Below are 24,894 nucleotides of genomic sequence, written 5' to 3'. Positions count from 1 at the left end.
GGGCAGAAGACAGAAGCAGCCGGATGAATTCTGAAGTGTTTAGTGAGATACTGTCTGCTCAGATTCAACCAAATTCAGCAAAGTTGATTGGACGGCGCACACAGTACAGATGGACAATGACCCAAAACATACTGCGAAATCAACCCAGGAGTTTTTTAAGGCAAAGAAGTGGAATATTCTGCAATGGCTGAGTCAATCACCTGATCTCAACCTGATCGAGCCTGCATTTCACTTGCTGAAGACAAAACTAAAAAGGCAGAAAGACCCACGAACAAACAACTGAAGACAGCTGTCTGGCAGCCAAAAAGGCCTGGCAAAGCATCACAAAGGAGGAAACTCACCATTTGGTGATGTCCATGGGTTCCAGACTTCAGGCAGTCATTGGCTGCAAAGGATTCTCGACGAAGTATTAAAAATGAACACATTATTTATGATTCTTAATTTGTCCAATTACATTTGAGCCCCTGAAAATAGGGGACTGTGTATAAAAATGGTTACCATCAACCCCTTGAATTAAAGCTGAAAGTCTGCACTGAACTCATTGTCATGTTCATGAAACCAGTTTGAGATGACTTTTGCTTTGTGACATGGTGCATTATCATGCTGGAAGTAGCCATTAGAAGATGGGTAAATTGTGGCCATGAAGGGATGCACATGGTCAGCAACAATACTCAAATTGGCTGTGGCATTCAAGGGATGATTGATTGGTATTAACGGGCCCAAAATGTGCCAAGAAAACATTCCCCACACCATTACACCACCTCCACCATGAGAAGGTGTACAGGTGCTCCTAATAAAGTGCAGAGTGAGCGTAACATGACAGGAAATGACTCTTACTTAAACTAGTTATTTGCGCATAATGATTCCCGGCTAAAATAGACATTGAAAGAGTCTAGTGAGGTGCCCTGATTAATGGCCATAACGTTCAAAGGGTGTCCCGATTATAAACCTCAGGCTCATTATATTCAGCTAGTTAGGGAAGTAGGGAGCTAATCTATCATATTTATTAATAAGAGTCAGCTCAAACTCGATCACTAACCATCATCTAATCAATCCATGATTTTCACGACGTCTACAATGTTGCGTCTCCTACATTGTGGGATATTCCCAGTCAATCACTTACATGGATGACTGTGTGACAAGCTAATAGTTTTTCTTCACAGGTAATATTTAGGAACCCATGTGCGGATGCCATATGTGTCAGTCTAATGCTTACCAGATGATGTTACTCACAGCCAGTAACACAGAGGGGCAAGTCAGTCTATTAACACACACAGCGCATTTGGTAATTGAAGATTATCTACAGGAGTAGGTGTATTGACACTGCCGTACATAGACTTTTTCAGGGTATGCCTGAGATTTGTATTAAGTGGCTTTAGACCGAATTCTGATTTAATCACAGTCTTCATTGCAAACATGTATACATATGTAGCTAAACACAACTCAGATGCACATATTGAATATAGATGCACATATCGAATTCTGATTTCATCTGAGTTTTAATTGTAATTTCCACAGCACATTTCGATGTTGTTTTTCTTTTTCTGTTACATCTGTTTCAAACTACATTTTTGCACTTTTCATTTATCATCTTCTTTTGATTTTGATTCTTCTTTTGATACTTTGAAAGTTGTAAACGGCATGCCTACTGAATTGTTCCAAGGCACAGACTGTTTCAACATTGTTGACTTTTTATCATTAAACCTTTTAATCTTACTTCACCACCAGGTGTACTTTAACACAAACCATCAGTTTGGACAAAGGGAAAATATGTACTGTGTTGGTTTGTGTGCTGCTAGTCCAACAACCTGGATGACTCAACACAATTGTTCTTGGACCAGTAAGCATTGTTTTAGATCTTACCAATCGCGGCACCACAAACCAAGTGTCAAATCATATCCTATTCACAAGGAAGGCTTTATTAAAGGCAACTTTAATAAGACCCTCCTGCATGCATGTGTTATAACATTTCAGTTGTTCTTTCAGCCAGCATTTCCTGCTGCAACATTGCTGATTATAAAACATTTCAATGGTTGCAGTCACATATGGCTGATTTGGTATCTAATTGTAAGAACAGACAAGCTGTCCAAACTCATTTGTTCATTGTTTGTTAACAAGGTGATCTCTTTCTCTCTGGAAGGGGGTAAGAGAATATAGTATTCACCTTCTGTCAAAAGGTGATGACGTCACATGAATTTAATCATCAAAAATAATACTTGAAAATGATAAGGATGTGGTGGGCTGTTGATGCTTGCACAATGAGGCGTGGGTGAGAGGCCAAGGTGTTCTGCTGATTGTGAAATTAGATGTAGGAACTTGACAGTTTTATGGGGTGGGTGTTGTTGTTTGCCCAATGAGACGTTGGTGAGAGGCCAAGGTGTTCTGCTGTTTGTGAAATTAGTTTTAGCAACTTGACAGTTTTTTGAGGATGTGGTCACCCCCCATAGGATATAGAACCGTGAGAATGGTTGGATTAGGGGGACCTTTTCTCTTTCTAGGAACCCAGGGGCCCTGAACTGTCTGAAGACCAACCGAGGTCCAGCTAAAGTTTGTCACTGATAAGGGCTGTGTGATGTGTTGTGATGACTTTATGCTGCATACATACATCTATGTCAAAATTGCATATGAGGCTTAAAATAAAAGCTCAATACTGAGGGTTAAAATGTGCAATTAAAAAAAGGCAATTAAAAAATGGTTAGGCTGCTACTCTAGTGGTAGTAATGTGTTCAATAATGAAGGGTTAGGGTTAATAAAAATAAAAGTTCAATACTGAGGGTTAAAATGTGCAATTAAAAAAAAAAAGGCAATTAAAAAATGGTTAGGCTGCTACTCTAGTGGTAGTAATGTGTTCAATAATGAAGGGTTAGGGTTAATAAAATGGGGGATTAAAAAATGGTTACATTTTTAAAAATGTTTAGTTTCAAACAAGGGTATGACCCATGTCGCGGGGGTGTCACTGACAAGATCACGTGTTTCCCGGGCAAAAGGTGTATATATATATATATATATGACCCTGAGAGCTGGTCACAAAGGCCCAAAGACTTGTGACAGCGGCATCTGATCGATCTCTCTCCACCATGGAAGATGTATGTAAGTTTTTTTCCTATGTGTTTCCCATCCAGCGGGTGTAAGGGAGGGTTTCTGTAAGAGAGGTAATCTTTAATCTTTCCAGATCAAACAATTGACTCAAGGCTTCATTCGTCACCTCGTCGTGAACGTCAAATAGCACGTGTTTCTCCATATCGCCCCTGGAGGGATGCTCCAGGTATGTTAAATAAATCAATAAATCAACAAATTATTAAATACATAATTAAATAAAAACTAGCTGTAACCAGCTTCTCTTCTTTTTACAATGGAACCAGAGGGTTACAACGATGAAGATTCTGGACCCCACGACACCTTCATGCTCTTCCATTCGCCAGCCAGCGACAGCGAGGCCTATTTGCCGACGTCACCACGGGCTTCTCTCTACAGCGAGGATGCGCAGCTGCAAGGACTGAACCATCTAGAGGAGAATCGCCAAGGTTTTTATGATGTTGATGATGAAGATGTTCAAATGTCTCCCACCCTCAGTCGAGATGAGCATGTTGATAGTGGTCGCCATGATGCTGTTCTCTCAGCTTATTATGAAGGCCTCGATGATGGCATGGATATAACTACAGTGTCTGATGAAGATGGTTCAGAGACCGATTCTGTGAATAGTCTAGATTTTGAGCAGAGTTTGACCAGCATTGAAACGAGGTTGCAAACGGCCCGGTTGTTACGTGTGAGATCCAGAAATATAGCTCACCCTGATGATCGTCGTAGTAGCCTTAGACAGATACGAAGGCGTACAGGCCTATTGAAACGTATCGCAAGACGTCTGTTTACTGCTTAAAAAGTCACAGTTTCCTTCAAATTAATAATATAAAAAAAAAAAAAATACATTTTTTTTTTTTTTTTTTTTTTTAAATGGCTGAATCTGACAGGGTTAATCACCATGATATTCCTCTTGACCTCATGCAAATGGTCAATGATCTTAATACGTCTAGTGTTGTTAGAGAGTTTGATCATGTAAATCCTCCGATACAACCGTTGCTTCCCGTTGTCCCTGCAAACAGGCCGCAGGAGCACTACTTCCTCCCGTCCGTGGAGGCGCTAGATGATATACTCGCCGCTTATAGATATCCTTTATCTGACACGCTTCCGCCGCCTACATGTAGTCAGGAAGGGGCAGAATCGTCCGAGGGTGCTATGGAGACCAGTCATGATTTAGACATGGATTGGAGTCCAGCAGATAATGTATGTTGTCAAGCCCTCAACGATGTTGAAACTCAACACGGGAGTGGTGGGGGTGATGGAGATGGTGAAATTAATGATATTGTAATGGATAATAACAACCAGCAATTACCAGAGGGGGGTGAAGCCGGCGTGTCTGTACCGCCCTATAATGTAGGTAACGGGGAGGATTTTGCGGAGCGTATGGAAATTGACCGAGTCTCTTTTGACACGCCTGATGGCATGCAGGTAATAAACAGAGATAGCTTCAATAATGTTGAGGTGAGAACATTTTTAAATTTCCCAATGCCGAATAGGTCACATACCAACCCTAATTTCGGGGAGTTTTACCAGGCTGTAGTAAACGGTTTTCAGAACCGAATGTCTGCGATAATCGAAAGAGTTGGTGTAAACCCTCGTGATATTATTCAGCTCAATTTACGAGCTGATAGTTTACAAGATGATGTCTCAATGACTGTGCGATACGGTGAAGGTAGGCTAACAGATTTCAACCAAATTCTTGACCGTCTTGTTCAGTCTAACATGGCGATTTTCAGAGATGAGGGGGTAGAGCTCAATGTAAATTTCGTGAGGGCCCCAGGGGGCTCGGGTAGACGGAAAATTAATACATTATTTATTACGGAGACCCTCAAAAAAAAAAGCAAACATTTATTTGTAATTCCAAATCAGAACCATGCATGCTTCGGAATAAACCTAGCTCTACTTGCAAATCCCGGTTTAACCTTTGAAGAGGCTATGCGCGAGGGTTACAATATTCATATCGAAGCCGGGCTCGGGCCTAATGATAGGACCACATTCACGGATGTGATGAAATTTGAACAGCTGTTAAACTGTAAAATCGTTATTTTTTACAGAGCCTCAGATAGAGATAATCTGATTACGTTCCATACTGAAACAGAGTCAGAGACAATCCGTTACATGCTTTTACACGACAATCATTTTTACGGAATAAAAAATGTTAAAGGATTCCTTGGCTGTGCATATCTCTGTGTTCATTGTTACAAGGGGTATAGCAGAGAAGGTGGACACTTCTGCGAAAAAGCTTGCAACGTCTGTCTTTCAGACTGTAAACAACAAGCTGCATTTCAAAAAGTCCGTTGTAATGATTGCAATCGTAACTGTTCAAATAGTGTATGTTATAGGATGCATAAAGTGTGCAGATGGCGCCCAAAAGCTAAAAAGATGGCGAGCAATTGTCAAATAAATAAAAAATGTCTTAAATGTGGATTTACATACCGTATAAACCTCATAGACTCTAAACCCCATGTCTGTACAATTAAAGTTTGTCACATCTGTAAACAAGACCTTCAGACCGCTAAACCGCCACCTTCATCACCTGTTCAGACTTCTGAAGAAGTGTCAGAGTGCGTAGATATTCATCAATGTTACATGCAATCTAAACCTAGTGTAGCAGAGGAGAGGATTAATCAGAAGCTGGTATTTTATGATTTTGAATCAAGCCAGACAACTGGAACACATATCCCTGTCTATGTGGCTACACAATCCTTGCAAGGGGCTAGATGGAGTGCCCAGGGCCCTAATTGTGCTCTAGAGTTTTTATTGCATTACCGTCAAAAAAAATTCAAAGGCACAGTGTTCTTAGCACATTATAGCAAAGGTTATGACAGTTATCTAATTTTAGATGCTTATGTAAAACAGGGGATAACACCGTTCGTCATAGCCCAAGGGAGTAAAATCATACTCATTATAGATAGACAATTCCGGCTCAAATTCATTGACACATATTCCTTCATCCCCATCCCCTTAAGACAGTTTCCAAAAGCGCTCGGTTGTAAAACCGAAGCAAAAAAGGGATATTTCCCTCATAAAATGACCGATTATTCAAACATGTTAAATAAGTACAAAGGTCGGTACCCCGCTGCTGAAATGTACGGGTGTGATGAGATGTCTGTAGAGCAGAGAAACAGTTTCTTTAAGTGGTATAACACAGTAAAAGATCAGGAATTTGACTTTTTAACCGAGTTAAAGGCTTATTGTCGGAATGATGTGGAGATTTTAGCCGAAGGTGCCACCAATTTCCGCAATGAATTTATAAAGACAACTCAATGCGACCCTTTTGCGAGCGTGACAATTGCGTCAGCAGCTTTAGCTGTTTTTCAAACCAACTTCTTAATCAAAAACACAATCGCATTACCCGATGCTAACAACTACAGACGACAATTCAAGGCATATTCCCATGCTTCGATACAGTGGCTTGAGTATCTAGCGTTTTCACGCGGCATTGACATTGAACATGCATTAACACCGCAAGGTGAACGTTGTTTTGGTCCTCTTCATGTCGATGGATTTGCCGTGATAAAGGGGGTGAAAACAGCATTAGAATTCTATGGCTGTTATTTTCATGGTTGTCCGACTTGTTATAACCCTCTTGACGTATCCCCGCTTACAGGATCAGAGTTTGGGGTGATGTACTCTAACACCATGAAAAGGCTAACTCGGTTAGAAACAGAGTTTGAGCTGAAAACAGAGGTTATATGGGAACATACATGGAATTCGATGAAACAACAGCAACCTTCTGTTAAATTATTCCTAGAGAGATACCAAGAGCCGAGCCCTTTAAATCTCCGGGCCGCGCTATTCGGAGGAAGAACAGAGGCCATATGCTTAAGGCATATTGTTGAACAGGGTCAGACCATTCAATATGTCGATTTTACCAGCTTATATCCATACTGTAATGCAGAGTTTGAATATCCAATTGGCCACCCGGTTATAATCAGGAAAGATTTTAAACCGGTTGAAAATTACTTTGGCTAAAGTTCACCCGCCGAGGCGTTTGTTTTTCCCTGTGCTACCTATGAAAAATGACGAAGGTAAACTGCTTTTTACACTCTGTCGAACATGTGGGATTGAGAATAATCAAGCAACGGCGTGCATGCACTCACAGGAAGAGAGAGCGCTTCAAGGCGTATGGGTTAGCATTGAGTTAATAGAAGCTCAAAAAAGAGGTTACATTATAGCTGAAATGTATGAGGTCTGGCAATTTGAACAGAGATCCGATAAATTGTTTAAAGATTACATCTACACATTCCTTAAGCAGAAGCAGGAGGCCTCTGGGTATCCTGATGAGGCTACAGACGAGGTTAGTAAACAGGCTTACATAAACGATTATATAGAGAACCAAGGTATCCAACTTGACCCTCATAAAATTGAGTACAACGCTGCCAAGCGTCAGATCGCAAAACTTTTACTTAATTCCCTCTGGGGAAAAATGGCTCAAAGATCTAATCAACTTACAACCAGTATCGTGAAAGAACCCAAAGAGTTTTTTCAGTACCTCTTTAGCAGTAAGTATGATATAAGCCAGTTCCATTTCATAAATAATGATGTTGCAATCATTCAATGGTGTCATAATTCCAGGTGTCTTACCACCCGGCGAATCAAATATTTTTTTAGCAGCGTTTACGACAGCATATGCGAGAGGGGTATTATACAAACAGTTACATTTATTGCAAGAGCGAGTACTATACTATGACACCGACTCAATCGTTTACCTCTCTACCCCTGAAGATCTTTATACCCCTCCGACAGGCAATTATTTAGGTGATTTGACATCGGAATTAGCGGCTGATGATTATATTTGTGCGTGGACGGCAGCGGGGCCAAAATCCTACGGCTTTCTCACCCAGCAAGGAAAGGTGTGTTTGAAAGTCAAAGGTTTTATCCAGAATTATGAAAATTGTAAAAAACTTAACTTTAATAATTTGACTGATCTGGTAGAAGCCTATATTATAGATCCTAACACGCGACGCGAGATCCCTGCCCGTTACAATAGAATTAAACGTGATATCAAAGCTTTTTCGCTCACTAATAAACAAGTGATCAACTTTTCAGTTGTTTTTGATAAGAGACGCCTTCTCCCCTCAGGTAGAACACTGCCGTTTGGTTACTGAGTTGTTATTACCTGTTATCACCTGTTATTACCTAGGTTCACAATAGACTGTGTTCACAATATTACTGGGTGTTTTCTATAGTTCTGTAGGAACATTATTTGAAAAAATGTATTCTACAATGTATCCTAATGGTGTTTTATTGTATTTGAAAAATGTATTCTACAATGTATTTGAAAAATGTATTCTACAATGTATCCTAATGGTGTTTTATTGTATTTGAAAAATGTATTCTACAATGTATTCTACGATGTATCCTAATGGTGTTTTATTGAAATTGAAAAATGTATATCTCATTAAATTCTTATTCATACGTCACCCCGCCTCATAATTTTTACATATTCCAGGCTGGATAAAATCAGGGTTCACCGTTAACCATGCTGTTAGTCTGCTATAACTCAGCCTTGAGAATGGAGGTGACTGCCGACCTGGCATTCCAAATGCCATGTAGTATGCTAATAGTGGGGCCTAGTGGCTTAGGTAAAACCATTTTTGTAAAACAATTACTTGAAAACATGGAGAGTACATTTTCAAAAGTGCCGGCTCGTATAATCTGGGCATACTCTTCATACCAGCCATTGTATGACGAACTCAGTCAAAATGTCAATATCGAATTTATAGAAGGTATTCCCGCAAACTTTAATGATGAAAATCTTTTCCCTCGGAACCAGCACAATCTTTTAGTAGTAGATGACTCCATGGATGTGGGTGGCAATCATGAAGAATTAATGAAAGCGTTCACTGAATATCGACATCATAAAAAATTGAGCGTATGTTATCTGCTTCAGAATTTGTTTAATCAAGGGAAACATTCGCGCACGATTAGTTTAAACACTAATTACATGGTGCTGTTTAAATCACCACGTGATAAAATGCAGATCCGGGTTTTAGCTCAACAAATGTATCCCGGCCTGAAAAAATTCTTTTTAGAAAGTTATGAAGATGCTACAAGGGAACCGTATACATATTTAATCGTTGACCTACGGCCTAATTGCCCAGAAGCCTTAAGACTAAGAAGCGGGATACTTCCAGGAGAGTGGCCGATGGTCTATCAATCTAGAAAGTGACAAGAGACTTTTTAAATAAATAAACAATGTCTCAACGGATAAAAAGAAACCTTCCCATTTTAAAAGCTTTGCTCGCTCTAAAACCCAAGGAGAGAAGAAGCTTTCTATGTAGGGGGTCGGAAGATCTCATACTAGCCCTGTGTGAGATTGCATTAAACATATTGAAGGGAAACATCCCTCTCACCCCTGAACAGTTCACTAAATTAAAAAAACAGAAAAAATGTATCAAGCTTTTTGCCAAGCGTAAAACTGGATTTAAGCACAAGCGGAAAGTGCTGACGCAATCTGGGGGCTTCCTGCTACCATTATTAGCCACTGCAATTCCGTTTATAACCAGTCTGTTCTCTCGTCAGAGATAGCCATAGACACTCTGGGTATGGCTGCGTTTAATAAAATGTACATGATTTCTCCACAACAGCTGGATAATTTAACCCAAAAGAGTTCACAGAGCATTGGTGAGCGAGCCCAACATGTCTTGCAAAACAATATGGAACGAGTTCTGAAACAGACAAGTGTTGACTCGCATACTAAAGCCAAGCAGTTCAATGATTTACTCGATAAATATCTAACCTTGCACCGCAAGGGGGAGACTCTAGATCGCGAAATCGTTTTTAAACTACCCGACAAGCCCTCGGAGAAATCAGGTGAAGCTGATGATGGCTACATAAGAGTGGGGGAGGAGGAAGAAGCTTCTGACAACCTGGAGGATGAGATTTTGGAGAATATAGGTTCTCGCAATCGAAAAAATGCCGCCTACATTCTGCAGAAGCTTCGTCAATCAAACCTTCTAAGATGGAATCGTTCAGGCGAGATAATTGTCCAGGATACCCCTATTAAAGGATCTCATATTTTCGATTTGATGAAGACGCTGTCAAACCGAAGGTTCCATTCCGGAACTCTACCACGAGGATGGGATGTATTTTTAAATACAATTTCTGAATTAAATATTCCAATCACAACGGTTACGAACACACTGGCTCGCCAGCAATTACGACTTAAACCCTCCAAAACCTCGAGTGAATCAATTCCTCAGATGCGTCACAGCAAGAGAAACCGTGGAGAAAAAAAAAAAAAAATCTCCATTGTCAACATCATTATTATTAGACATGTCTTACGCCAGGACCCCTTCTAAAACACCTAAGGATATATTACAGATGGCTACATCAGCAGACTCTGAATGGTCAACGCCCACCGAATGGCAGCTCTCGTGGTGTGGCGACATACAGACCGTTCACAAGCACTGTTCGCCAGATGTGGAGTTTTTGCTGCTGAAATGCCGTCCCTACTATCTACCGAGGGAATTTACTGCTGTGTTTTTGGCCGCTGTTTACATCCCCCCGCGAGCTAACTCCACGGCAGCGCTCAGCAAACTCCACGAAGCTATCAGCGCGTTAGAAACTGCTCATCCTGATGCTGTTTTTATCGCCGCCGGCGACTTTAACCAGTGCAATTTACGGACTGTATTTCCCAAATACTACCAACATGTGGATATTCCCACCCGTGAGAAGAATACACTGGATCATGTTTACAGCAGTATACGCAGTGCATACAAGGCTGCACCCCGCCCCCACTTTGGACACTCTGACCACATCTCGTTGTTCCTGTATCCAGCCTACAGACAAAGACTGAAACAGACAAACCCTGTCACTAAACAAATCAAACTCTGGACCCCAGAGACTGAGAGCACCCTGCAGGACTGTTTTGCTCAGACAGACTGGGATGTGTTTAAAGCTGCAGCCACGCTGGAGGACTCTTCTGTCAGCATACAGGACTATGCTGAGTATGTGACTGGGTACATTAGCACTTGTGTTGACAACATCGTGCCCACCATACAAGTCAAGAAGTTTCCCAACCAGAAGCCCTGGATAAACAGTCAGGTACGCCACATGCTGCGTGCTCGCTCTCTTGCATTTAGATCAGGCAATGAGATGGAGTACAAAGCTGCGAAGTATGGACTGAAAAAAGCCATTACAGCGGCCAAGAGGCAGTACAGAGAGAAGCTGGACGGCTTCTACTCCACTGCTGACTCCGGGCGGATGTGGCAAGGCCTGCAGCACATCACAGACTACAGGACCACCACCAACACCATCAGCTCCACAGACAGCCTGCCGGACGACCTTAACATCTTCTACACCCGCTTTGAGACCTCCAGCCACAGCACAGAGAGGAGGCACACAGACACCGGGACCACCCGACCCCCCTCCCCTCCACTAACCATCTCATCAGGCCAGGTAAACAAAGCCCTGAGGAAGATCAACCCCCGCAAGGCAGCAGGACCAGACAACATCCCTGGGCGGGCTCTCAGAGCATGTGCTAACGAGCTGGCTGATGTTCTCACCTCCATCTTCAACCTTTCCCTCAGTCACAGCACTGTTCCCTCCTGCTTCAAGACCACAACCATCGTCCCCCTTCCCAAGAAGAGCCAACCTGCCTGCCTGAATGATTACAGGCCAGTAGCACTCACTCCAATCATTATGAAGTGTTTTGAGAGAGTGGTACTGGCACACATTAAGAGCAGCATGCCGGACACCCTAGACCCCCTGCAGTATGCCTACCGGCCCAACAGGTCCACCTCAGACGCTATCGCTGCTGTCCTCCACTATTCCCTCTCCCACCTGGAAAACAAAGACTCCTACATCAGGACGCTCTTTGTAGACTACAGCTCCGCTTTTAATACAGTCATCCCCCACAGACTCATCCACAAAATGTCCACACTTGGCCTGCACCCCACCCTCTGTGACTGGCTCCTAGACTTTTTGACTGGCAGGCCCCAGTCTGTCAGGATTGGCAATAGGACTTCAGCCAGCATTATTACAAATGTTGGCACCCCACAGGGATGCGTCCTCAGCCCCATTCTCTACACCCTGTTCACCCACGACTGTGTCGCCTCCCACAAGGACAACATCATCCTAAAGTTTGCAGACGACACCGCAGTGATAGGATGCATCACTGGCGGGGACGAAGCAGCTTACAGGAGGGAGGTGGCCAGTCTGGTAACATGGTGCGAGGACAACAACCTCACCCTCAATACGGACAAGACGAAGGAGATGATAGTGGACATGAGGAAGAAGAGGGGACCTCATCGGCCACTGTACATCCGGGAACTTGAAGTAGAGAGGGTGAGCAGTTTCAAATACCTGGGCGTCCACATCAGCGAGGACCTCACCTGGACACTTAACACCACTCAGCTGGTTAAGAAGGCCCAACAGCGGCTGTACTTTCTGAGGAGGCTGAGGAAGTTTGGCATGTCGCCCAAGATCCTCAGCAACTTCTACAGCTGCATTGTTGAGAGCATCCTAACTAGCTGTATCACTGTGTGGTATGGCAGCACTACTGCTATGGACCGCAGACGCCTGCAGAGAGTGGTGAAGACTGCTGAGAAAATCACCAGGACTCCACTGCCCTCTCTGCAGAGCATCTACCACCGCAGAGTCCACAGGAGAGCCGCCTCCATCCTCAAGGACCCCACCCACCCCCAGCTCGGACTGTTCACACTTCTACCCTCAGGCCGGAGGTACAGAAGTGTTAAATGCAGGACCACCCGACTGAAGAACTCCTTCTTTCCCACTGCCATCAGACTCCTAAACAACCCATAGGAGATTAATATAACCGTACTACCTCAATAACTGAACTTTCCAGTTTGCATAATTGCACTGCTACATTTGCACTGTTTTATTATTATTATTGCTGCTATTTTATTTTATGCCTTAAATTTAGCTGTCTTGTACATTTGTTTAGTATATATTGTATATTCTTTAGTATTGTATATTTTACATTGGTTGGCATTCTGCGGACAGCAAAGCAAGAATTTCGTTGTACAGTGAAACATGTTTTCTGCTGTGCATATGATAATAAACACTTTGAATCTTGAATCTTGAATCTCTACACCCATCCATCCTAGATGGCTAGATTTCAATCGAAAAAAATGAATTCAAGCAGACTGTATGATGTTTTAATCAATAAAATTATTTATTGAAATTAATATATGACCGAAAGAGTATTTATTCATGACAATTATAACACTCTTTAAACAGTTTTAAAGAGCAGGCATTCTGATTATACATTTTAACAGTATTCACCCGTGAAATACATTTAGCATATTTCTTGACAAACTTGCTGACCATAACATCATTCTTTTTTAAATGATCAGAATACAATCGCATTGTTTCTTGAAAGGAGAGTCCTTTAAATCGTTGACAGAGGAAGAATACTACATGGGCTCCACAAGTCGTTGAATAATCATCTTGAACCTTCTGTTTGTTATAGCTTATTTCATGAGCATTCCTTGATAGAAAACGCATAAACGCTTCAGGGTAGAATCTGTGATCTGGAGGATTTGCATATGAATCAAAAAATGTTGCCTTGTCAGGTTCAGCTTCAATAATCATACCCACCCAATGTTCGCCTTCTCTGTTCTGATCGTGCGTGTTAACGACTAGATAGCTGGGCCGTCTATCTATCTTGGAGGGTAGTAAATCACTAGGCCAAACACCTGCAAAAGCATCACCTAAAATTGGCTTTAATATAGACTCCAGCTGATGGTTATCCATCCTTTTTCAGGTTTAAAGGTTTCCACTTTTTTTAATAGTCGATCAGGACTTGGCGCTTTGAGTTTATCTCTATGACACTGTCATAGCAGGCATACACTATCAGGGTCATTGTCTGAGGCAGGGCTACTCTGAATCTTAAATCCAGACGACAGGTACCATGCACCGAGGGTGAGAGAGCCTCGCTGTCTAATTCATCATCCCGCGACAAATTGAACAGGAACAGTGAGTAACCGTTTTCAAAGTTGTCACGGTTAATGCAGAGCGGAGAGTCTCTGATATGTCGGTTTGTACCCACATATAAGTTGTAAAATTCTCGAACACTCTGATGTGTATCAAAGTGGGGTTGGTAGGGTTTTGCGGGGATAAAGCGTGAATTTACACTGAGACTGAGATATTCAAGATCCGAGTGATGGAATCTGAACGGGTTCTTATCCCTTGCTCCAACGAAAGCTCGATGATCAACTAATCCCGCTACTATATATTTAGGGAGCCTCCCTAAATATAAATTGTCTTGTGCGCACATCCGTGAGCCTCTAGGGATTGTATAATTCTTAACGACTACCCGGCTAATAGGGTATAGCGCATTGGATTTCATCAGAGCAGCCGATTGTCCTAACATGACATCGGGTGAAACCTGTACTTGCAGATAGGATTTTTAATGCATACTCCTGGTCTGCAGCTGACACCAGTGTAAAAGCACTTTTGGCTTTCACCAGTTTCAAACGGACATCCACATTGTTTAACAAGAGTCTTTCGGAGAAGAATATGTCACTGTGTAGAGGCCCCATTAGTTCGAATGCGCGTGAACCTCGACAGAAGCTCGCGCGCTTAACAAGCCCTGTGTTAGGACCCTGTGTTAGGACCATCAGCCGCAATAGATACAGAATCCAAATCAGCACCTTCATCTTTATACCAGAGCCCTGCTGAAAACTGGCTCTCCAAGGTTTCTTTTGAAAAGTTGAGCAGAGTTTCAATAATAGATCTGTAAGGATGTGTTGCGGACGATGAGCTAATGAGAACATCATTTAGACTGGGAGAATATAGTATTTAATGGGTATTGTATTATTCCACAATTATCACCGCCTGCAAGATCTGTTCCATCAGCCTTGGTAATCTTGAGTCGTAGATAGAGCAATGTTGAGTTTAGATCTCGATAGGCACTTCCACTTCCTGATATCTGAAAATCCAGAACCTCTTGATCCACAATAGAGTTTAGAGGATGGATCTCCACGTAACTGCTTTGTTCTATAGACAATTGGGTCATGGGCGGTGCAAAAAGGTCAAGTTCCGATTTGGTGCACTCAGCTGAGAGATGATGTACAAGAGACATTCTTCTTATTCTTATTCTTCTTATTTTTAGAATATATTTCCGTCACTTAGTCTTTTAGCCTTTCTGGGTTTTTTTGATATGCGTTTCTTAGAGGTGCGATGCTCTAACACTGCCACAGATCTTTTTCTTCTTCTTCCTCTGGCAAGGCGTCCTATTCCAGATCCTTCCTGAGACCGGCTGGCGCGATTGGCGATATGACTGGTTACGGCCCCCACAACGTCTGATGCTATCCCCTTCGCTGCTGTTTTCAAATGTGGTTTAACAATATTTGCCCCTCGCTTAAGAAACGGTAGGACAAATCTGAACGCCCGACTTAAGATAGACCCTAACCCTCGGCCATATTGCACAGGAGCACCTACAAACCCGCTTAGACTGCCACGACCTGTTTGGTTTACGTAATAATTCACAAATCTTTGTGAATCCATTTTTTATTATTTATTTATTTACTTATTTTTTTTGCCGCTGTTTTTGCTTTGTTCTATAGATTCAGATGAGAGACTTTGGTTTAAAGTGCAGCTTGCAAATTGTCTTCCCGTATGTGAATCGAATCGGCTTGTTTAAATCCGTTTTTAGCTCAATCTGTATATCCTGTATGCGCTGTTTATTAACAGTAACGTAGTGTAGCCTGCTGTAGGAGAGAGTGATTACATCACCGTAAGATCCTTCTTTTTTAACGATTCTTAGAAGAGGAACCGCATAGTCTCCAACATGCTGTGCTTCCACGATATTCGTATAGACGAAAAAATTATACTGCCCCGCATTAATATCGCTGGGATATTTACTCAAGGGTTTTCCACCCGACCGTGTCCATGCGTCAGGCTCAAACCCTAGCATGTAGGCTAGTGGAGCCTTGAACCTGAGAGAATATTTGTCAGGTCCTAATATAGAAATTCTTTTATGTATAGAACAGTAATATAAAAGTAGATCTGTTTTTTGTTTCTTAAATAAGGTATTTATCTCCTTCACTAGCGCATCGATATTGTCATAATAGCCTGTAGGGATTTTCTGGTTGATTGGAGGGTCCCGCGGTCTCGAATGGTCTTTCAGGTCATAGGTATCTTCTAAACTTATAATATTATTCCATGTATGACAGTACATTATCTCTGCTAACGCCACCTCATAAGGTCCATGTAACTCTATAGGCTGAGACAGCGTTATCGTATAATTTGAACTGTTATTGCTAGGGTAAACGTTGTGACATGCATTTGAAGGGAGCGTCACATAGAAAGATTCTCGCTCCTCCATCCTTGCTTCTTCTAGTTTGGCTTCTTCTTGTTTTTCTTCTTCCCGAGCTCTATGACCTCTTTAGCAGGCAGCCATGAGTCAAACTGACTAGGCCAACCTTGCCAGTGGACTAAAACCATCTTCCGTCCATTTTGAATTTTCTTGTCTAAAATCCTTTCTACCCGAAAGACTGTGTCAGGGGTGATTCTCACCTTCAGCAGTTCTGCCTCATAGAACGTGCCAGTAAGAATTTCACCTTTTATATCCCTTAATTTATAAACGGTCGGGAGTCTAGGGATACATTCGTTAACTATAAAGTATTCATCAGTGAATGATTGTTCGTACATTTTATTGAATATCCCCCTGTATTTGGAAATCCGCACAATGTCACCCTCTTTGAATTTAAACACTGGGGGCATACTGTTCAGAGGTAAAGTCCCGTATAAATTCTCAAAGACTTGCATGCTATTGGAGGGTGTTACCTCAACAGGTTTCATTTTGATACTGCTATGATAGCTATAATAATAGTTATCAAGCAAATCCCGAATCACATCAATATATCTGCGGGTGTTCTTAGCTGTGAAAAACCTCCACATCTTTGTCTTCAGTGTACGGTTAAAACGTTCCACGACTGACGCCTTCAAATCACTACCCGTTGCAAAGTGTTGAATATTATGTTTCTTCATTAGTTTTTCAAAGATACGGTTAAAAAATTCTTTTCCTGCATCCGTTTGAATTTTAACAGGTATACCGCTCTCCTCTAACACTGCAGCAAAGGCCTCTGCAACTACGACGGCCGTCTTGTTTTTTAAAGAGCGTGCATAAGCTTTTTTTGAAAATACATCTATTACTGTAAGCAGAAATTTAAAGTTATCATTGTCTTTAGACAGTGCACTCATATCGCAAAGATCCGCTTGAAATTGATACATAGGACGTGGCGCAAAAACACGATTTATAGCATAGGTTTTTCTAGCCGTTTTGTGTAAGGTGTACGCCTCCTGACCAGACAGCCACTCTCGTACTTGATCAGGGCTAACTTTTTCAGCCGTCTGCTCTTCGACGGCTTTTTGAAGTTTTTCTACCCCTCCAGTGTGCAGGGTCATAATATATTCTCTTCATTACACGCTCAGACTTTTTAGAGGTCATGACGACTAGTAAGCATGCAAGATCTGAGTACAATGATGATTTTGCATAATTATTTATTGATTATATGTCATTACATTTGAATGATTAATACATGTTTTTAATACAACCCCCCAGAAGTGTGTAAGGCCTTTAGGGCCCCATCAACATCAAATGGTAGACCCTTCTTAAAGCGATATGTTGCTACATCAATTATATAGGTATACAACACCATGAGATGACTAAATTTGAAGCTATGCATAGACACTTCTCTAATAATTCCACCTAATGTTTTTTCAAATTTCTCCATATCAGAGGCATTTGAACCAATATACACCAATTCCTTCCAACGGTTAAAAGACACACAATCTCTCACAATTTCCAATGACCTCTCAAAACGGACAACTTGCTCAATGTCAACATCGCTACATGTTTGAAATAAAGATTCAACATTAACACGATTAGCAATAGCCCGTTTTACAAGAGAGCTGACCCCAGGATGACCTGAAGCGGAATTTAAAAAGTTAAAGAATAGTCTGAAAGCATTCCCCATTTTTTTTTTTTTTTTTTTTTTGGATCAGTTTAGACTAGTTCAAAAGAGGGTGTGAACTATTTCAACACTCTTCCAGTAGGATACGAGTTCATCTGTCATATGATCCCGGTCCTTGTTAACCCCCACATACGCATCAACAATCTCTTTAAGCTTCCCCCGGATGTTTTCTTCATACTTCAGACCGTATAGAAAGGCCTCAGCTGCTCCTTGAACACGGCCGGTTGCTATCTCACCTAATCCAACCGCCTCCAGAGCAACCCTAAGAGTCGGGAGAAATTTCCATGTCCACAGGGCGGTCATCAGCGCCTCAAAGTTGCTGTAAAAGTCATCACTCTCTAGAGGGTACAGACAAGCATGCCGACGTTGGCTTGGATGACCGGTTTTACCCCCATAACATTCGTTTTTTATCTGATCGTCTATCACCAATGTTAACACAAGGGCAACGCTGGCCTTCATCGTGTCCAGAAAAACATCACCACGCAGATGCTGAGATTGAAGCCGGTAGGGTTCGTTCTGAACCACAGGGGATCCCGCTACTTGCAGACGAGGCGAATTCGGAGGTGTAGGATAGGCGTTGAGGACAGAATGATCTTCAGCCACGGGGGCAGCAAAATCTGAAGCCTGACACCCAGGGGTGTACAGACAGGGTGCTTTGTCCGATGTTGGCTTGTCGGTATATGGCTTATATCTTCTGACGGGGAGTTCAAGAGGCCCGTCCAGAGTATTTGACACGTCGCTGTCGGGCGAGTCGGGAGAGTAGGTGACAAGGCTAATAGGCGCCTCGGAATCGCTCTGATGCTCTAGGGCTTTCCACCTTGTGAGGTCGGCCGTCTGGGCATTCCGGTAGTCTTCAAGAACCGGTTTATACAAATCATCGCAGCCGCCAGATTCCTGAGAAAGGCTCGGAAGATAGCTGAGAAGCTTAGACTCTTCATCCTGAGATTCTAGGGGTTTACATTCCCCAGATGTAGAGTAGCCTTCGTCTTCACTTGAGGAAGGCAAATCGTTGACTGTGAAAAAATCAGCCATGTTGAAGTAATAAGTAATGTCGCACAAACTCGTTTTTCCAAACTTCTTATATAGATTGAAGGTGAGGGGAGGGGAAGGGCTTGTGTCTAGTAGGCGTGCCTAGTAGCCATTGGTAGTAGAGGCGTCTAGCATGATTTACTATGATTCAACACAGTCTGTTTCAAGACTGTCTTCAGGAAAAAGATGACGGCTGTATGGCTCAGAGCCAGCCAGAGATCTAGGGGTTAAACGCCTGGAAGGGCCTGCGATCCGTTTACCAGAGCACGTGTTCAGACGTTTTGCCAGCAGGATGAGTCTCAGTCTCTGACTTTCCTGGTTGAAAAACTCGGTGATAGCTTTCAGGAGATTTGTCAACCTTGAGAAGTCTACCACTTTGAATGCCAGTTTAATAGACCAGTAGCGCTCTTTCTCCATCACCGTCTTTGGTCTTTCAGAAGACTCTGCCTCTGTCTGGAATCGCACCAACAGCCATATGTGAGATCTTGAACAGTCAACAAGAAAAGCTTCCTGCAGGGAACGGCTCGGTACTCTGGGATCCACGTTCATCTGGATAGAGGGTTTCATACCCACCAGGGTCACATTTTGCTTGTCGTGCACAGAATGCATGTAGCGGATGAATTCCAGGATGTAACCCTTCAATCTTTCGAATTCTGATGAATAGATTCTCAGAAGATTCTCAGATTCTTTTTCGAAAGTGTATATGTCCACATAGGGGTATGCACCTCCAGATGCAAACTCTCCACGCACTACACGACCGTCCTCCAATTCCCACATCATACTTGTAGACGCCATTTTAGACACTGTCATATAGTGACAACTACTACAGATCTCACACAGGCTCATATATATACACACCTTTTGCCCGGGAAACACGTGATCTTGTCAGTGACAGCCCCACTAATCCCCCATTTTATTAACCCTAACCCTTCATTATTGAACACATTACTACCACTAGAGTAGCAGCCTAACCATTTTTTAATTGCCTTTTTTTAATTGCACATTTTAACCCTCAGTATTGAGCTTTTATTTTAAGCCTCATATGCAATTTTGACATAGATGTATGTATGCAGCATAAAGTCATCACAACACATCACACAGCCCTTATCAGTGACAAACTTTAGCTGGACCTCGGTTGGTCTTCAGACAGTTCAGGGCCCCTGGGTTCCTAGAAAGAGAAAAGGTCCCCCTAATCCAACCATTCTCACGGTTCTATATCCTATGGGGGGTGACCACATCCTCAAAAAACTGTCAAGTTCCTACATCTAATTTCACAATCAGCAGAACACCTTGGCCTCTCACCCACGCCTCATTGTGCAAGCATCAACAGCCCACCACATCCGCCCCAAAGGGGCGGGACTTATAATTTTCAAGTATTATTTTTGATGATTAAATTCATGTGACGTCATCACCTTTTGACAGAAGGTGAATACTATATTCTCTGGGGTAGCTCATTTTTAGCTGTTCCCTTTGCTTCCCTTTTATATCCATTCTGATGACTTAATAGTATTTCAATTTGACCTTGAGCCGTTATAAAGGAGCCAATCTTATCAGACCATTCCAAACATCTTGATCAATATTATGTTCATCCACTGATTGTGTGTGTATGTGATTTGCCTGTGTCAACATAGCTTGTTTGCAGAAAGTTGTTTCTAGGGGACATTTGCATGTCAAGGACAGTGCCTCCTCCCTGCGATATGGGACATCTTCTGAACAAGCACAGTGGGTAACCAGAATCACCAGGATACTAACCACACACTGGTACGGAAGACCGCTCAACTCTATCCTGGGGAGCAGTTCTCTCAGAGACTTTTCTCCATGTACACTCTCGTTGCCTTTCGCCTCTGCTGTGTACATGGGGCGGACTGAAGGGGGACCCATCCATGTTGTTCCCCTATCTTCAGTTGACCCTTCCTCCGATGGGACAAATGGTTTTTGGTCTTTTACGTCGCAGGAAAATGAGGATGTGGTTGTGTTGGTTGGTTGGTTTTTCCTTGCAAACAGCTCCTAATTTAAATACTGGGGTTGTGGATATAAAAGCAGGATGAAGGGAATAGCTTGCTCTCTTTTCTTTGTGTCCTGGTCAGAGAGTGTTGTTTTGTGAGTAATGTAAACGGATCATGTGATCTGTCTTTGTTCAATTTCTCTCTCTCTCTCTCATTTACCATTGAGGGTAGAATGTAAAATGTTTCTATGAAGTATTTGCCTTGTAATAGTTTATCAGTATACAGTCTTATTAAAGCCTCATTTGATTAATCCTATTTGACCATTCTTGCACTAGATCAGCACAAACTCAACACTTATTTGCACAGTGATAATAACATTACTTGGAGTCAGATTAACAATATTAGATATGCTTTGCTATTAACAAAATATAGCCAAATGTCTTAGCCAAACCTTCACATGGAAACATGGTCGACAGTCAAACTAAGGATATTTCAGCCAATGAAGTGGGCAATGGATTACAGTAGCAGCAGAGATCAGTGCTCATTTAAATTAGCAAGATGGATAATTGTTTGCATCATTCCATATGTTTAAATCACTATAAAACTGACTGTAGCCTTAATTTTTTTGTAGCTTTTCGAAATATAAAAAAAAACATAATCCTCGTTTTTATTTGTCGTAGTCAATTTTAACCTACTGTGACTAGAACTCACTGGACTCTCCAAGTAGACATATCAGCTAGTAGAACACGTTGGTTGGTGCTACATTGTGTACCTTACCACATCGGGTACAAAAATATTCCCGCTAATTTTGTCAAAGCGCTTATGTACTGCCTCGAATTCCAGTTTACCGACTGGCTGGGGAAATCTAGACTCTAGAGATAATCAATGCATGACAGGTTGGACTCAGATTTTCAGTTTGATTTAAAACTTGCTTATTTCATTCAAATTTTAATTGGGGAGATGCCTCCATGCAATAATAATATGACAGTTCACACTGAAGAATAACTAAAGAATAATGTAAAATGTACCCGTTTCAAACAATGGAATTTGTATTACGCTGGTATAAGGCTGTCTGAGGACAAAACATAGCAAGTTTGTATTGGAAGCTCCATAGGAAACGAGTAAATAATTATTGTTAAAACTATTTTAGCTATTTTTTGACCGTGACAAAATATTTTTATTTGATATTCATGTTTACTGGTGCAAGTAACGTGGCTAACAGGACCAGTCGCTAATAAAGCTAAAAAACTTCCAACCTGCACAGTTTTTCACACTGTCTCTGTTTCTGGGATGATGGGTAATGAACACTTGTCAATTTTATTACGGTGGGATCAAGGTTGACAGCCATATCATGCACTATCATGCCAGTGTTACAGCACTGCGCACTTGTTTGGGTGTCTCCAGTGATATTCAACTTTACCAGCGTATTGAATTGACAGATAAAGAGACTTGCTCTTACTTTAACGGTAATAACTTAATCACGTAATTACGTTTATGAGACAGTCATATTTCTGGAACCAGTGAAGAATAGAACTGAATAAATAAAACCAGTAATGGCGACGAGATGTCCTTTCTTAAAACACCACCACTCAAATCACTTAAGCGCCATGACAACCAAACAATCATGGGCATCCATTCAGGATCATTGCTGCCTCTAAGAATGTAGAGAGAGAAAAGACACTGTTTCGCTCTCTCCACGCACGCACACGTACACAGAAAACGTTTCCACATACCCCCCCACCCCTGAGGCACAGCACACCTGGGGTGTAGACAGAAGGGCGCAGATAGAAATTAAATTTTATGTTTAAGGTAGCGCAAGCATAGGCCAAAGCCAAAAGCTTGTGAGAAGGGAAAGAAGATAGAAGAGGGTAAAGACCGCTGCTGTACTTACATCCTGACTAACCTGTATTGACACCGTGTGGTAACTGGCCGGCACGCCTTCATCCTCCTCCTCGTCGCTATGGGAACGCGAGGGTCGCTGGCTGGAGGCCTTGGCCCGGCGGGACACCCCCTCCTTCTCCCGGGGTTTCTTCCTCAGGCGGGACTTGGACAAGTCGTACTTGTGAATCTTCTTCTTCTCGTGGGTCCTGTAGCCTGCAGAGGTGCAAAAGGAGTTAGAACCATGGGTTTGAAGTAGGAAAAAGAGGCTCCCGCACACCGTCTCTGCTGGCAAGTGAATCAACTTAATAAGTGCAACGTTTCTTTTTTCTAGTCTCTTTTTTCTACTGTAAGTTTGACCTCTCCTACGCACCTGTTGCAAAGAGACTACTTCAGGTGTGCAAAGGCCTTTTTCTAGTCACAGAATCATGGATTTAGTAACTGTGGTAGACAGACATCTTTTTTATTTTTTTAAATGTTTTTAGGGCATTTCTGCTTTATTGGGATAGAGACAGTAGAGATCAACAGGAAGTATGGGAGAGAGAGAGAGGAGGGATAACATGCAAGATAGGTCGAGGGTCGGAATCAAACCAGGAACCTTGCGATTACATGGTAAGCGCATTAGTGTGCTACGCCACTAAGCGCCCCCGACAGACATATCTTTAATAGAATTATATGTTTCTGATATGACTGATATCTTGAAAAGAAAGCGAACATGGTCTTTGTCCATTGGACTCATATACTGGACAGTACTGTACCAGTTACCGACTCAGTGGCCCTGTGATTAGTGTCCGCCCTGAGATCAGAAGATTGGGGATTCGATTCCCAAAAAAAAAAGAAAAAGGGACCTTGAGAGACCTGCTTGGCACTCAGCATTAAGGACATTAATTGTGGCTAAGGCCCTGCGAAACACATGCGTCCTGTCCAGGGGGTGTACTTAGACTTCAAACTGCCTTACGCTACAGAAACAGCAGATAGGGGCATGAGCCTATGGGCTATTCTGGCTTAGCCCACCACCCAACAGGTTAAATCCTCAGCCTAAAGGGTCTTACCCTAATAGGTTTGCAAAGATATACTTATGGCTGGTGTTGAATAGACTCGCCTTGCTGTTAACCGTCTACTTCCCACAGTTTAATACTTAATACTGTGCTTTGTAAGTGACAGACAAATCAGAACTCAGCATATGAAAGCCCCAATGGTTAATGACGGCTCTATTCTTATACGAGTGCCAAAAGCTTGTGAGAAGTGGTGTGGTTGCAGGAATTTGATTTATAGATGAGGACAATTCATCCAAAAGGAGATATTTCAATAAAGTGGCTAGAATAACCATTCAGATCCTATGATGTAATATGCACAGTGTAATCTAACTTTTTATGTTTAGCAAGGAGGATAACATCATCTTAGGTGAAAATGACTGTACTTTGTATAAATCTAATAAAACGTTTCTTTGGTATGCAGGGTTGTTCTTCATTCAAGCATTAAGCGTTACAGCATGGCGATAAATAAAGTGATTTAAAAAAAATAATAAAGATGATAAAAAGTAATTAAAAGTAAATCCACGGGGTAAAAGATAAATCCAAGAAATTAAATCTTACCCTATCAGCATAGCAAATCTACTTATGAACTAGACAAATTCTAAGTGGTAAAATCAATCATTTCATAGGAAAAGAAGATAATAGATATTATAACCCCTTGCCCTCAACTTTCCCTACGCCGTCTAATTTAGTATAAATTGAGATAGGCTCCATCCAGCATTGACCGAGTGCTATAAGTTCCCCTGTCCGCCCGATATGATGACTCACTCCGGCATATCACCTCACTCTCGATGACTTCGATGACTCGATCTCCAGTCCAAGTAAAGTAATTAGAACTAAATAACATTTTTCCGTTAATTGCCGATTTGTTCTTTATTAAAGCTGTTAAGCATTACAGCAATACAAGATATCAATATAGGGATTTAAAAAAAAAAGAAAAAAAAAAAAAAACATATGTAATTCAAGTAAATCCACAAG

The 24,894-nt window shown here is 41.9% G+C and overlaps 1 protein-coding gene across 3 annotated transcripts in view; it reads right to left on the bottom strand.

Annotated features, from left to right (window-relative positions):
- Nucleotides 1–24,894, bottom strand: part of LOC310824280 (Golgi-specific brefeldin A-resistance guanine nucleotide exchange factor 1-like) — a 136,926-nt gene that overhangs the window by 53,644 nt on the left and 58,388 nt on the right. For 2 of the 3 annotated variants that reach the window (XM_083697154.1, XM_083697156.1), the window contains exon 4: nt 22,896–23,098. In XM_083697154.1, coding sequence (XP_083553280.1) covers nt 22,896–23,098 — 203 coding nt within the window. The remainder of the gene's footprint in view (nt 1–22,895; nt 23,099–24,894) is intronic. The other variant, XM_083697155.1, reaches the window with a different exon arrangement.

This window comes from Argentina silus (assembly GCF_951799395.1).
Source record: "Argentina silus genome assembly, chromosome: Y".
NCBI classification, from domain to species: Eukaryota; Metazoa; Chordata; class Actinopteri; order Argentiniformes; family Argentinidae; genus Argentina; species Argentina silus.
This window is presented reverse-complemented; position numbering and strand designations above follow the sequence as displayed.